We start from the raw sequence: 15,930 nt of genomic DNA, 5'->3' as shown, positions 1-15,930 counted from the left end.
CACCGCCCGCAGCGCCCCGCCTCGCCTCGTCCCGCCCCGCGGCCCCCGCCGCCCGCAGGGCCCCGCCTCGTCCCGCCCCCCCCCCGAGCCGAGCGCGGCGCCGCCTCCCGCCAGGGCCCGGAACCTCGGCGCGGCCGGAACGTTGTGGCGCAGGCGAGCGGCGCGGCGGGGCCGTTCGTGCGTGGGAGCGCCGTGCCACGTCTGAGCAGCGCGGGCGGAGGCCAGCGGGGCCGGGCCGGGCCGCTCAGCGCCGGGAGCGCCGCGCCGCGGGAGCCGCCGCCATGGTGAGCGCGGCGCGGGGATGGGGCCCGGCCCAACTCCCTGGGGAGGTCGCTGGCGAGGTCTCGGGGCTGCCCTGCTCTCCCCGCGGTGCCCACGCGAGCAGGAGGGAGAGGCGGCGGGGCAGCGCGGCGGAGAGCCGCTGGTGTCCCTGTGGCTCGGCCCGGGCGCGGGGAGGCCGCGCCGCACCCGGGCAGACACCGGGTGTAACGCGCCGGGCAGTGGCAGCCCCGGCCCGCGGCGGCTGCGGGGCCCGGCCCGCCGCGCCGTGTGCGACGCGCAGCCACCCGGCCGCGGCCAGGCGCTGATGCGCGGGTATTGTTTCTCCTTCTCCCCTGGCAGGTGTCGGTCATTAACACCGTGGACACCTCTCACGAGGACATGATCGTAAGTGTGGAACAGAAGCACCGCTTTAAACCTTACTTTTCGCGCCTTGTTTCTGCTCGTTTCTCTGAACCAGCGTGTACACATACGCTAAATGCTGCAGAGCTCAGCAGATGAATCTAACTTTCCTGCATGTGGCTCTTTACAGGAACAAATGTGTAAGTAAGGGTGGGAGAGAACATTTCAAAGGCATTTGTGGAAGCAAGGAGCCCATCTAGGCAGTGAAGCATCGAGCAGATGAGGTGTCAGCATTCTTACACCCATTTCACATGTGAAAGACTAAACCCGTGTCACTGGTCAAGGCTTTGTAGTCACCTGTGCCCATTTCCCGTTGTTTCCTGAGAACTGCATTGCTGCTCTGAATTCCTTAGGCTGCTTCTGTGTAACGTTTGTGTAGTGAGTGAAAACAGCAACTGGGGACATAAAGGATGTCAGTGGCTTACCTTGATTGTTTAAAGCTGGGACTCTGTTACAGCTGCGTTTCAAATGTAGTGAGCTGTTAGGAGAGCGGAGCTCACCCTGCTGACAGCAGTGCTCCCGTTGCCTTGCAGCACGATGCCCAGATGGATTACTACGGCACTCGGCTGGCCACCTGCTCGTCCGACAGATCTGTGAAGATCTTTGACGTCCGGAATGGAGGGCAGATCCTCATCGCAGACCTGAGGGGGTAAAGTGTCAGAAACAGGAGATGATGATCTCTGGGAATGTTCAGTATTTATCGCTCTGGTCACGTAGAGTGCTTATAGGTAAATCCCCCCCAAGGTGACAGGAGCTCTGTCTGGTGCTGCTGGGCTGCAGAGGGGACAGGGAGCTGGTCAGAGGTACACCAGGACTATTTCATTTGTTGAATACTTGGCATCTCTAATGTTAAAGAATGAAACTCACAATCTTAACTGCTAACACAAAGAGAGATGTTTGGAATTGTTCATAATGGCAGTGGCTTTGTCTGACAGCCCGGTTGCTGTTCTTGGCATCACTTATTCTTCATACCAGTGCATTAATCACTTCCAGAACACCGCTGTGCAGTACTGATAGCTGAGCAACAGCCACAGCCGGGGTGAGCTTCTCTCAGCTTTTCCAAATAGCATTGTTTCTTGCAGGCACGAGGGTCCTGTGTGGCAGGTGGCCTGGGCTCATCCCATGTACGGGAATATCTTGGCTTCCTGTTCCTATGACAGGAAGGTGATCGTCTGGAAGGAAGAAAATGGCACTTGGGAAAAGACATATGAGTACACAGGGCACGATTCCTCAGGTATGTGGGTCTGGAGCTGGGCAGCCAGACTGGGGATGTGGGAGGATCCAGGTAAGACCGGAATAAACCCGTCAGTGTTAAGGAAGAAAGCCTCAATCAATCAGACAGGGATAAATTAGTGGGGGGACAGTAAGTCTGTTCACCATAAACAGAATGTTTGCGTAAGGTTGTGTTGCTGGATAACCTCCTCTCCTGATTCATACAGTATTCTATAGTTTTACAAACAAATCAGCTTTCAAATAAACAAGATGGCAGGGTACTCAATTCCTGAGGAAAATAATGTATCCAGAACAGGAAGAAAGGAAAAAGGTGGATTTTTTGTTTTACAATAGAAACTGTTTTGTTCTGAATATTGCTCCTCCTACATGCAGATCAGAGAAGGCTCCAGCTTTGCTGTGTTACCAATCCAGACTTTAAGTACTGTGCTGGCCGTCCAGCTGCTGTTTTTGAGTCAGCAATGGTCCTCGCTGTTGCAGGGAATGGTCAAGAGTTTTTAATCTCTCATTAATGAGAGTTCTGTCTTGGTGTTCTTCTTCTAAAAGAGTGCCAGAAAAAAGGCAATTCTATGTCATTTAGTACACAATGTTAACTAAGAGTCTCTCAGCAAGGCTCACTATTCTTAGCTCGCAAAGCTGCTCACTGTTAGTGACTGTCCCACTAATACTGGTCAGGGAATTGGCTAGTCAGTTTTAGGAAGTCACTGTGTTGTGATCTAGTCTGTCTCACCCTCCACAGTGAATTCTGTCTGCTGGGCACCACACGACTATGGATTGATCCTGGCCTGTGGGAGCTCGGATGGGGCCATTTCCTTACTGAGCTACACGGGTGATGGGCAATGGGAAGTCAAAAAAATCAGCAACGCACACACGGTGAGTCTGTTCCTTGTGTACTTGTTTCCTACCTCATTGTGGTGACTACCAAGGCACGTGAATGTCACAATACACTACTGGTAATACCTGTTTCTCGTGCATTATTGTTAAACATGGTGCTGGAAGTTATCTGGTAGAAAATAGTGTTGATACTAAGAACACCTGTATAAACTGAAGCTGGAAAAACTGCAGGACCCGTGCTTTTCCCAAAATAGTGGTGACTTTTGCTTAAGCAGAACTTCATAAGCTAATTGCAGTGGTGCTCAGTAAAAAACATTTGTCTTCACAACAACACCTTCTGCCTCTGCATTCCTAAACCTTAGCAACTGTGCTTATCTTGTGTCTTTTCAGTTTCTATCTCTGCCCCCACTGTTTACATATCCGCGATGATATTTGCACATTAAACAGTTACTTAGCTACCTAAGGCTTTCTGTGAAGTGCCCTAGTGAGACTAGATTGTATCTGCATTTCTTATTCATCTGATATCCATCCAACATTGTGCAGGACTCCTGTTTTCCTAAGATGGGCTTATTCCCCCTCAGTGGAAGATGCTCGATGTCCTTTGCCCCCTCTTAAGCAACTTCTAATAATGATACGTTTTCATTAAATAGATTGGATGTAACGCAGTTAGCTGGGCTCCTGCCGTGGTACCAGGAAGCCTTGTAGAACAACCATCTGGTCAGAAACCAAACTACATCAAAAGATTTGCATCTGGTGGCTGTGACAACCTTGTCAAGATCTGGAAGTAAGTGCTCTGTTACCAGACTGAAGAACTTCTAAAACCTGATACCCTTTATAGCCTTTTAATTTCCCTGTTAGTATTTCGAGTAATATTGTTGGCATCTCTATACTCTCATCTTTGAATTGCTGTTTGAGAGAAGATCTTTAAAAATAGAAACAACACAGTGATGGACAATTTCTCACAAGTTATAGCAATTTGTGTCAGCCCTGCTTCCTTTTATCTTGGAAAGTAGCTTTGTAGTTGCCTTTTATTACCACTGTCACTTGGACAACAGCACGTTTTTGTATGGTAATTGAAGATCAAATACCCTTTCTCCTGTGCTGCTTCCTGTCCCTTGGAAGGGATCTTGTCAATTTAAGCCAGAGAGCTTTTTGGAGAAGAGCAGGGAATAGTTGTATGGTCTGGATAAGCCAGGAGTCTGAAAGGTACAAAACCAAAGCTTTTCAGAGGAGACGAGAAATAGGTCTGGCTGCTGCCTCCATCCTTCTGACTGTGTAAATGTGTTTTCAGGGAAGAAGATGGTCAGTGGAAAGAAGAGCAGAAGCTGGAGGCCCATAGTGACTGGGTTCGAGATGTGGCCTGGGCTCCATCCATAGGCTTGCCAACAAGTACCATTGCTAGCTGCTCACAGGTGAGGCTTCTATTGGAGTGACGGAGGCAGCTCTTAATGCCCTCGTGTCCGTTTAAGAAAGAAAGGGGAAGGACATAAAGGAAGCAAACACATGGGGCTTCTTGTCAGAGCTGCGAGTTGGAAGCGTGGCCATATGTGTAGTGAGTGTTGTTTTTCTGTGTTGTTACTAGTGGTCTGACTAACTTGGCCTGTTTGCTTTTGTAGGATGGCAGAGTGTTTATTTGGACATGTGATGATGCCTCTGGCAATTCATGGTCACCAAAGCTACTGCATAAATTTAATGATGTTGTCTGGCATGTGAGTTGGTCCATTACTGCAAATATTCTCGCAGTGTCTGGAGGAGACAATAAAGTGAGTACTGCTGCCTTGGCTCAGTCCTGCATGCCATACTGTCAGAGGGCTGAGCTGAGACACACTAGCATCACTTTTGTTTAAAGACAAGACTTGTAGATTCTCTTTTGTTGCAATAGTGATTTTTTTTTTTCATTTGGTTCCTCAAGAGGGAGGCCCCTAACCTTTGGCACTCTACTTGCTATACATTCTTACCCCTTAGGGGAGATAGAAATGCAGGGTTCACTTCCTTTTGTAAAGTACTAACAGCAGAATTCACACACTTTCCCGTTACCTCTGGGTGGTTATTCAGTATACAGCAACAACTAACTTGATACTTGGAACAGTGCTATAGCCATAGACTATCACTAAACTAGAGACGTGATGGTTGTGAGGAAGTGGGAAACTGTGGGTGTATGAAGGCTGAAACTTTTGCCTGGTTTGTTTTTGAGGTCACACTCTGGAAGGAATCGGTAGATGGCCTGTGGGCTTGTATCAGCGATGTCAACAAGGGCCAAGGAGGGGTTTCTGCTGTGACGGAGGGGCAGCAGAACGAGCAGTGACAGGAGTGGATGTTCCAGCTGCAACACCTGGTTACTGTGCCTGATGGGCAATGTTTCTTCAACCAGACAAGAACTGATTTTATCTAAACTGGAGCTGAACATGGGAAACAAATATCCAATTTTATGAGCACTCTCTTAACTATTACTGGGAGGCTACAATCTGTTGATAATCAGCCTTAATTGACATTACCTTAAATTTAAGGGCAAGAGCATAGCAAAGTACTGTGCCTTATACTACTCCTTGATACTGCAGAAATTGTACACAAATTGTACACAAATTCAATGTGCTGTGGTCAGACTTCAGGCACCTGAGCAGGAAAAGGAAGAGTCTGGCAGAGTGGTCAGATTTGAAGACCTTTGCGCAAGGGGACAAATATTCTGTCCTTTCAAAGGCCAGAGCTTAGTTTCAAGTGAGAGGAATGACTGGTGGAGTTTCCAGTATTAGGTGACAGCTTGCTCACTACCCCTTCTGGTAGAAGGGACATGGTGCTTAGATATTCATGAAAAGAAGGTGCTTTCCTGAAGATGAAAAGGAGTAGTGGAATGCATATGTCTTTGCTTTACAGTACTCTTAAACTTGGTTATTTGACCAACATCAATAAATCAAACTACAATTTGAAGATTTTTTTTTTAGCCTCATGTCTGTACTGTACCTCAGGTTTTTGTGTTGAAATACCAACAGAATAAAGTTGTATTGGCTAAAGCCTGGTGTGTGGTGGTGGTAAATTATCGTTTTATAGGCCTTGTCAAGGCTGTCTACAGTCTGCCTTCAGTCAAGCCACAGTCATGTCCTCCCATCCATGGTATTAACTTTACAAGAGATGAGAAGTATTAGTCCATTGGAGGCCAACATCATATGTAGTGTAAGAGCAAACTGATTTTGCCTTCAGTTAAACTTGCGAGCCGTTGCACTTCAGCAAAGTATCTTAGGTTTGAGAAAACACAGTATGCCTTCAGCTAAAACTGAAGTATTCTTCCTCTCTTACAAGAGGGAAAGTACTTAAATAAAGGTGGTATTTTCCCTTTATTCAGTTGCATTGTAGTAACACAAGTGAAATGTTCACACCCTCGTTCTCTAAGGCAGTGAATCTCAGGCAGGCACTCTTGGCATCATCAAGATAATATACTTCTTTTTCCAGAAAAACAAACCTTGCTTTACAATTGTTACCTGTACTAACCAAATAAGATCCTCATTACTCTCACAGAAGCACATGAATCTTTCCGTATGCCAACAGACATACACAATATTCCTGTTCTATTTAAATACACTGTAGCCTTACTGCCCCCACAATTAATCATTTCACCTAGAAATTACTATGACATTCAAACAGTTCCATTTCAAATCATACAGCAAAGCATTATCTGTTTCCAAGCTGTTTTCCCTTACCATCACTGTCTTGTCATGACACAAGAGTTTTCAGATAGGAAATTAAGTTCTAGCACATGATCCGCATTGTTAAGTTGATGAAGCTTCTGGCATGTCACCTGCTAACACACTGGTTAACTAGGTTGCCTGTAATGGCAAGTGTGGTAACTTGGAAAACAAACAAATCCCACTGTTTTGTACAACAGCCTGTGTAAATTCATATCCAGCACTTCCATTTTCCTTACTACTTGGGGTGCTCACAGGCCCTGATAAAGCTGAACATGCTGGTCCAAAGACCAAGCTCTCAGAAGCTGCAGCGGATATATCTCTGTCGTTGGGAATCCAGAAACAGTTTGATTCTTGGACCAGCGCAAGTTAAAGTAGAAAACAAGAAATACAACTTGCAAAGTTGTCATCTTTCATCATGTATTTCTCCTTTTCTACTGCTGTTTCTCTGGAGTAAAAATAGTTTAAAAAAGAGTCCATTTTCCTTCACGGGATTTTTGTAGACTGTCAGCCACTGCTCCTCATCTCCACTGCAGATCTGAACATTTGTTAATGTTTCATTTCTAGACTAATGGTAGCATAGTTTCCTAGATATCTTGTTCAGTTTTGTTCTTCCAACAAAAGACAGTCTGATAAAACAGAACCTTGGAGCAAATACAGAAAGAACGCACTTAACGGCAAAAATGAGAAACATGGCTATCACCACAGCCAGGAATACAGCTCAGCTTCTCCACAGCTGTTTCATCACCTCACATAATAAAAAGTTTTCCTTTTAGGAAAAAAAAAGGGGAAAAAAATAGTTGTATCATGGAACAATGTTAATGTCACAGGAAAAAAAGCAAACTCCCAGTTTGTTCCCTACACATTGAAATTGTATGTCACAACCAGCACAGCAACAGATCTATGCACTGTTTTCACCTTTTTGTTGATTTTGTTATCTCTCAAGAGATCCAAGTTTCCGAGGAATTTAAATACCTACAAGAATGCATTTCCAGGACCACTGTGTCACAAAACAAACACTCCAGTCTATATATAAAGTGCTCCCGAAAGCAGCTGTTAGGTGATGCCACAAAACTAACCAGGTAACGTTTCAGAGCATTTCCAGCTTTTGCCGGTTTCCTTCTGTATTTCCTCTCCACTCACCTATCATAGGACACAGTAAGCAATAGTCCTTTTTGGATGGGATAATTTTACCTTCAGTGTATAAAAACTATGTTTGCTTTCTTCATGCATCTTTAGAAATAATGTCAGCGTGTTAAAGTCAGGAGTAATGTTTTCACTGGATCTGGATCCAATTAAACACGGAGGCTGTAAAATACATTTAATTTTTCAACCTATGTTTTCAGGTTTAGCACCCTGCCTCAGGAAGATAATCATGTTCCTCAGAACCTTTCTGCTGGGAATTCTTCTTTTCAGCATCCTCTGGACAGAAACTACTCTGGCTGGCTCCAGTTTTTTAAGCCCAGAATATAAGAAATTACAGGTAAAAAAAACCCAAAAGAGGTAAAAATGCTTTCTCAGTATGCTTTCTCCTTGGTATGTCCTCAAAACCAATACTCTTTACAGCATTCAGAGAAGCATTTAGAAGATATAGTTTCTGGAAGATGAAGGAGTTACTTTAAAGAACTAACCATTAGCATTGTACTCATGCTGTGAGATACACAATACCTAACTGATCTCACTCACTAGAGATCAACAATCTGAAAAAAACCTGAAGAGAACAATTCGCTTCAGTGATTTGTTGGTACCTTCTTTGGAAGTTAACTGTAAGATGTGTATTCTTTAATGAACCCCTAAACCATCTGTGTTAATTACAACTTCGAATTTCCCCACTAAAGACTAGTTTGATTAAGGGAAGAATATGGATATAATATTTTGCTTGCTTTCTAGAGTCCAAAAAGACCCACAGCACAATTACATAGTCGTGGCACAGAAGGCTTTAGGGATACAGAAGAAACAGGAGCAAGAGATGACAGAAACAATATGGAAATTAAGGTTTGTATTCATTCTTATTGCTTACATACAATTTTAAGGAGTGGGGCTGGGTAAGACAATTTCTGTCACAGCAGCTAGTACAAATAAAAACACAATCATATTTAACTTGAAACACAAATAGTGAACGGCAGGAAGCATTTTCATATTAGCTGCAGTAGTTCAGATCACAGTCACCTCTTTAGAGTTTTCTTTCCTCCTGTTTGTGTGGTTCATTCTGCAGTAATTGAACAACCTGTTTTCCAGATTTTAATGGCGTATCTCAGCACTAGTAAGGGAATAGATAGAATAACTTTTTATACCTCTTGCTTATTATCATTCCCAAGAAAAAAATGAACTTACACTGTCCTTCTTCAGAACTTGTACGTTAAACTCTGTCTTTTAATGTTTTTATAGTTTAATGTTCCCTTTGAAATCGGTGTCAAGGTAACAGAAGAAGAGTATCAAGAATATGGACAAGCACTGGAGAAGATGCTTGGGAACATGCTTGAAGAGAATGCTAAAGGTACTGACAACCACATCATAAAAGACAAGCTTTTTTTGAAAAAGAAAAACAACAAACAAAACCTTAACCATGAACCAAACGCCCAACACCACAAACTAAACAATTCTCACTATCTGGTTTGTCATGTAAGACCACCAGAGCAGCATTTCAGAAGTGACAGATACTAAGCTATCACTATGAGAACCACCGCAGTACCTGATGTTCAGAAACTGCCACTTGAAGAATCACATTGAAGTACATGAGGCATGACCAATTTTTTTTTCATACCTTTACAATTTTCATGGTGAAATGTATTTAAAACATCATTATAACAGATAACTCTAGCTGTGTCACTGATAACTGAGGTTCTAATGACCAGCTCCCACCACAAGCTCTCTGGTTTTTACCTTTATGGACAGATTTAGTTTATTTGCACTCACCCATGTTAAGCTGATTATTACCAATCTTCTGGTTTAATGTTTATGTTAGTCTTAATATGTGTTATACATTCCAACTACAATCACTTCACTGTTCTGCTTTCACCCTGTTTTTCAGGGTCCTAAGGCTTCTCCCAAGCTACTTTCTCAGTTTTCCTCGAAATTCCTTCTGAAGGGCTACTTCTATGGCCGTTACATGAATGAGACAGTCTAATGCCTATATGCCCTTATAGAATGGAACTATGTGAACGCCACCTTATCTTCTGCCTTCAGCTGAGCACTTGTAGAACTTCAAGATTATCAAAACAGGTTATTCAGAAAAGTACTGAGACTATCAAAATAATTTTTCTCTCTTGCCTTTGTAGAAAATCAGGTGAAGAACTGAGGAAAAATGAAGGACAAGGACAGCACTAGATGGCCTGATGTGTTTTAAATGTTACTTTAAAATTAAATTGTTGCTGATTTCACATTTAAAGAAGAGAGAAGTATGTGAACCTGAACAGTTTGCCCTGACAGACTTTGAAAGGAATTATCTATGAAGGAAGAGTTGGAGCTAAAAATAGTAAAGAACAAGGTTAATCACTGGCTGACATGTAGGCTTATGTTCTTATTTTATCTCTTTTCCTTGATAAATATAGTGACTTTCTAAATGATGTGTCTGAAGGCTATATGAATCCTTTCTAAAACTGGTGGAGGCCTCTTATACTTCTATACACATCTGGAACAGAGAATAAAGCTTATGCTGAAACTGCAACTACTTGTGGAGTTGTTCTTTCTTTGAATAGCTCAAACTAGATATTTCATGGAACAAACTACACAAACCAGATGGACAAGGACTCCACTCTCAGTTTCCAAATTAATTGCCAAGGGACTTCTGAATATGAAAAAAATCTACTCTGTCTCTAAGTTAAAAAAAAAAGGAAAGAAAAACAAAATGAGTCTAACAGGCCAATGTGATAAACATAAATACAACTGCAAGTTTTATTAGACATGTTCTCTTTTTCTGTCACAGAATTAATCACTTAAATGAAGCGATCCCTTTGGTGCCACTAGTACCACCCTGTGCTACACTCCACCAGAAGTAAATGAAAATTAGAAGGGAAGGGGAAAGTGGATTAAAAAGGAGTAAAGAATTCCTAGGAGCCTTGCTCAGCATAAGTAGGTAGACACATGATTTTTGAAACCTGCAGAAGTGTTATGGGAGCAAAGAGTCATGTTTATTATGCTGAACTGTAATTGTCACTTCCACAACAGATATATTACTTGTGTTATATTTATATTTAATGTTTTCCAAGCATGTTCCATGAAATCAGTCAGCCAATAAGCTATCCAAGAAAACTATCAGACAGAGATACTGCACAAATCCTTTCTTAAAATAAGTAGCACTGTAGTTAGGATTGCTGTTTCTAGAATTCTGACAGAATTGTGCAGGATGGAGTCTGCTGACTGAGAAGAAACGGCTAAGCTAGTTTACCGAACAAAAATTAAAGCACAGTTGCTGTGTTGCTCAACCAGTTTATTGAGAACAACACAAAAACCCCAAGCAGTGTTTCCTAGTGATGTAGTGAGAGACTTGAATGTGTAAATGTGTGGTTTTGTGCTTCGCAAATATGACATCAACCTCTAGGGGGTAGTATAGCCTAGTACTGAATAACGATCAGGCCAAAACAGGTCTCTTTCTAGTCTGCCTAGCAGAAACCAATGCTTCCTATTTTCTTCCCAGTGTTTGGCTCAGAGAGACTACTTTCTACAGCCTCTCTTGCTTTGGATGCAGAAGAATCGGTATGCAATCTGCCCTGGGTATTCACTACAACTAGTTGCCCTAACCCAGACACTGCATACAATGAATGCCAAAAAAGTGACCTAACCAAGACACAAGGAACTATTTAAAAATAAATAAATAACCCCAAAAGGCAAAATGAAAGTATGGTGTTTCTCTCTGCCAACTCAGAATCAGTTTCTATCCACTTGGTAATTATGTACCAAACTCACTCAGATTTCAGCAACCAACAGGAATGGATTCTCATGGGGCTGAAAAGCAAAAGTCTTCAAAACAATACTCTTTTATGTGCTCCGTAACAGTATGACAAAGGACTCTTATGTGTGCCATCCATGAAGTTACACAAATATTTGATTATGTCCTCCAATATTATTTGGATAGGAGGCAGCGGGGAGGAGGCAAGGGCAGTGTGTACTTCTGTGCTGGTGCCAAGTCATTGGCCCAGCCTTCCCTAAGCAGAAGCTATTTTGGAATCAGACGCCACTCCAGTATTACTTAAGTACCTCAGTTGAGATTTTTTTCCATCCTGTAGCTGAATATGCCCATTTCTTTGTGGTTTATTCTTACTAGTAATTTGAGATAACAAATGAAATAGATTTTTTTTTTTTTAAAGAAATCCCATTATGAAAAGGCAAATGCAGCCGTTATGGGATTCACCTTCAGCTATAATCACTCTCCCTGAATTGAAGAGGAGGCAGTAGCACCTTTGTTTTCAAAAACCCTTAAGAAAAGTAAAAGTTGTCTTCTTCCACTAATCTGAGATGATTATTCAACTGAGAAAATGAAATAAGGTGGTTAATTAAGATATAATCAGCCCAGTTCCTATATATATATAATATAGTAAACATTACATGAAAGAAATAACAATCAATTTAGAGTTCCTCAAAATAAGCAGCTAGTATTTTGTGATTACTTTAAGTGTTTCATTCTTTCTATATTAAGGAAGTGGAAAACATCCAGTTACTTCAACTGTAGTAGTTTCCACAGACTAAAGAATGATCTAATGCTTTGCCTTTGTTTTTTCTTTCTTTGTGTAACAGTACATCACTAGACTGGGCTTTAGAAAACTAGGAAACTCCTGAAGTGTCAAACAGAGTCAAACCACTTAATTCTCTTCATTTTAAATTTCTCAAAAATATTCTAGATATTAAGATCCCCAAAAATATTTCAATACATCCATTCAACAAAGACATACTCACTAGTATTACTTTCTTTTCTTTTGGTTCATCCATAAACGCAGAGGCTTCTACAGGAACTGCACTTCAGCAAGGCACAGGGTGTCCTTCAGAGTCACTCAGAGCAGCAGCCAGGAAGCCATGAGCTTATTCAGCCACTTGTGTTTTCTCTATACATCAACACCATCCTTTGTCAAGTTTTGCAATGACATGGGTGCTGTTTGAGGTGCAGCCAAGCTTACAAGACTTCCATACCATGGGCTATCTGCCTGAACTTTGCGGGGTGGAGACATCTCCTTTCTGCCTGTTACCCACATTGAGTTTCCAAACGCTTTCAGAGTGTCTTTGGGTATATCATATCACTGCTCATCACTAGTTCTTCCTTTTCTTCTTCCTGACATCTCCAGCCTGTTGTTTTCTCAAGTTGCACTTATTTTCCATTCTTTGCATGATATTTACCTCAGTACACCCAGGTTTATTTTCAAGCTAGAAAATAAATGAAGAAGTCTATCTGTTAGCAACTTGTTTAAGCAGCTTTGAACAACTAAACCGATAGTAGGTGAGTCAGGGGAGGGAACAACCTAAAGGACAAGAACTTTCCTCCCCTCCCAAGAAAGGGGAAAGTGCTATAAAACTCTACAGCTAGCCAGTTCAGGAACTGGAAGCAGAGTAGGCTAATTCCCTACAGTTTTGCTCTTTTCATATTTATGCTTACAATAAAATACATCAGTAGTTGTCTACCTGAAAGGAAGTATTAAATGACCATCAGACATTACAGGATACTAAATGAGGTTAAGATAACATTATTGAATTTTACAGATCAAATAACATAATTGGGTTTGGACAACACAAAACACAAACTCAATGGATGTTATGTTTTCCTAACCCCTCATGAGTTAAGTCAAATATCTGTCTTTTAGAAAGCCAGAGGGTCTATAGAAAGCAACCAGCTACAAAAAGTAAAGCAAAAAAATAAAGCATCTCTGGTGCAATAGTGGGTTTTTTGCATCAGCTTTATAACGAAAGTGAAGTTCATTCTCGTCTATTCTTGCAGTCTGTTACAAGAACAGGAAGTCAAGACTTCAACAAAGAAACATCGTAACTATAAATAGGCGTGACAGGAAGAACTCCAGAAGCCTTTAGAGCAAGTGAAGAAGTTACTAGATTGCCCTCTAAGAGTTACTAACTGGCAAAAAAAGGAAATGGTAGCAGAAGCCTGAAATTTGCATTTAGGCGTGCAGTACAGGCTTGTTTTCAGTAACAGAATTCAAGACTACCAGGTAGCACTGACAATAAAAGCTTTGTGGGACTGGATCATAGCAAATGATGACTCTACATAATTATATACTTACATATAATTAAAGACTATGACAAAATCTTTGTGCTTTGACACATGAGTAACCATTAACTGATAGGGTTTAAACAAAGTTTAAGTCACTGACAAAAATTTAAAGTATTAGCATTGCTACCTGTTGGCATGAAGACGTCAGGCAAGCCAAACTCAACCGTGGCTCAACTTTGCATATTATTTTAAAAACCAACTGTGCAAGAAGGGCAAGAAACACTTTGGCTACACATGTAAAACTTCCTTGTGTACAGATGCCTCACTTGAGATCACTGCACTAAAACATAGCCAGCAGACAGCATATTGCTATAGGACAAACCTTTGTCACTCCATCCCAGCCCAAGGCTGGGAAAAGGAATTAAATCAGGTGCTCTTCCTAATTCTGTTGTAGCAGCTCCATTCCCACACCAGCTCCTCCAGCCACATACAGCTTCTCCTTTGATAAAGCACCTCACGCTCTCACCCTGAAATCCTCAGCGTGCTCCTGCCAGCGGCCCGTGGGGTCGGGGGGCCGTGGGGCCCAGAGGCGCGGCGGCCACAGGACATCATCCACGGCAGCTGCGGGCCGGGGCCTCCTGCCACACCTGCTCACCACGGAGCACAGCGACCACTGGCGCTGCCAGGGAGGGAGCCCCGCGCCCAGGCAGAGCCCCTGCGCTGCTCAGGCTGCCAGCCCGGCTCTCGGGCCCGCTGCTCCGCGGCCGCCGCACGCACAGGCCGGCCAGGCCCAACTTCATTCCACAGCGCCTCGGGGGACGGCGGGGAAGCGACCCCTCAGGAGACAGCCCCGCCCCCGAAGGCGGGACCCTGGGTCACACCTGGCGCCGATTGGAGAACCCCCAGCCGCCGCTGGCCGTGATTGGCTGATCTGGGCAGGCGGGAAGGACGCCCCGCCCTCTGAGGGCGGGATTCTGGGTGTCACTCCTGGCGCCGATTGGCAGGCTCCCAGCCGCCGCTGGTGTTGATTGGCTGATCTGGGCAGGCGGGAAGGACGCCCCGCCCCGCGCGTGCCTTCCCTCAGCGCCCTCACGGCGGTTCGGCACTGCGGGATTCCTTCGCGCCGCGCCCGGACCGCGCCGCAGGAAGGGTCAGTGGCTGCGGGACGGGCAGGAGGCGGTGTGGGGTGGGCTGCGCTGCGGGACCCGGGGCGCCTGCGGGCTCTGGGCTTGGCTGGCTGGGGAGTCCTGTCCCGTCTGAAGCTGCCGGCGGGAAGCACAGCGAAGGCGCTCGAGGAGCGGCCCGGGGGGTTTTGCACCGAGCGGTGTCTCAGCGGGACAGTCTGTTAATGACAGGGCCTAACGACAGGGAAAAAAAGTACTTGTGTCACTTGTGAATTGCTGTGCGATTGTTGCCGCTGAAAGACGCGCGTTTGGGCAAGGGCGTCACGCAGTGGCACACAACGTGGAACACGCCTTTGGTTGCCTGCAGGCTGGAGCACAGGGACGAGCGTGTCGTCAGTGCCAGTTGTTAGCACTGATTTAGTGATTTGGTCGTGCTATTTTCTCTTCCACTTGCTTTTTGCCTTTCCCAGCCTGTCCAATGCCCTCTCCCACCAATGCAAACGCCGATTTTTCTATTGCTCTCAACAGCTCCTTCCTCCCGCTCTAAGGAGCCTCAGTCCCAGCTCGGGATTTGGGTTGGGTACCCCCAGTAGGTGAACATGCAAGAAATACCCTACGAGTACCTTAAGGTTTCCTAAAGAGTCCACAACTTTGCACAGATAATACGGAAGCTGTTTTGTCAGAATGATAATGTTGTGCTGTAAGAGTCGTTTCCTGAAATACTTATTTGACTTTTTTTCAGCTACAGGTTCAAGTCATAAACTTAAAAATCTACTTAATACTAACACGTGTAGATCAATGTCATGTTGTGGTTGGGCTGTCCTTGTCTAGTCGCTTTGCCAGAATGCTCGAAGCCCAGGCTGTGAATTTAGGCAAATCTACCATTTAGTGTAACAAACATCAGCAACTGTTTAAGAAATAGCACCAATAAATATGACTCCTCAAATGTCAGCAAATGCATCTACTTCACTGGTACCTCAAAAAAAGCCCCAACACCCTCACACGTGATGGAAGCTGTGTATTTTATAGGATGGATATTTCACTTTCAGATACAAACATGTTCTACTACAAATGCAGTAGGTGACTACAGAAAAATGTGCTAGTTTGTTACATACAATTACTAACCTCGGTCACTGTGTAATGCAGTTTTATTCACACTCTACATCTTTAAATGCCTTCTTAGTTTTGCTAGTAGACATGCTGCTTCCGGGACTGTATTTATTCATAGTACTAT

The 15,930-nt window shown here is 43.9% G+C and overlaps 2 protein-coding genes across 4 annotated transcripts; both read left to right on the top strand.

Moving 5' to 3' along the window:
- The first annotated feature begins 123 nt into the window (after positions 1-123).
- On the top strand, positions 124-5,753 carry SEC13 (SEC13 homolog, nuclear pore and COPII coat complex component). 2 transcript variants are annotated; one of them, XM_062008594.1, is made up of 9 exons: positions 124-284; positions 622-666; positions 1,215-1,330; positions 1,764-1,915; positions 2,651-2,784; positions 3,396-3,529; positions 4,037-4,157; positions 4,362-4,508; positions 4,940-5,753. In XM_062008594.1, exons 1-9 carry the CDS (start codon positions 282-284, stop codon positions 5,048-5,050), a joined length of 963 nt encoding a protein of 320 aa, XP_061864578.1. In that variant the 5' UTR covers positions 124-281; the 3' UTR covers positions 5,051-5,753. The 2 variants fall into 2 exon arrangements, with proteins under 2 accessions (XP_061864578.1, XP_061864579.1); XM_062008595.1 differs by lacking the exons at positions 124-284; positions 622-666 and adding an exon at positions 719-821.
- Positions 5,754-7,465: 1,712 nt separating this feature from the next.
- On the top strand, positions 7,466-10,089 carry GHRL (ghrelin and obestatin prepropeptide). Of its 2 annotated transcripts, none has more exons than XM_062008461.1 (5): positions 7,466-7,504; positions 7,769-7,905; positions 8,313-8,417; positions 8,811-8,919; positions 9,701-10,089. In XM_062008461.1, the coding sequence occupies exons 2-5, from the start codon at positions 7,798-7,800 to the stop codon at positions 9,718-9,720; spliced, it is 342 nt and encodes a 113-aa protein (XP_061864445.1). In that variant the 5' UTR covers positions 7,466-7,504; positions 7,769-7,797; the 3' UTR covers positions 9,721-10,089. The 2 variants fall into 2 exon arrangements, with proteins under 2 accessions (XP_061864445.1, XP_061864446.1); XM_062008462.1 differs by lacking the exon at positions 7,466-7,504 and adding an exon at positions 7,539-7,580.
- Positions 10,090-15,930: the final 5,841 nt, after the last annotated feature.

This window comes from Colius striatus, chromosome 15 (assembly GCF_028858725.1).
Source record: "Colius striatus isolate bColStr4 chromosome 15, bColStr4.1.hap1, whole genome shotgun sequence".
Classification (NCBI taxonomy): Eukaryota; Metazoa; Chordata; class Aves; order Coliiformes; family Coliidae; genus Colius; species Colius striatus.
This window is presented reverse-complemented; position numbering and strand designations above follow the sequence as displayed.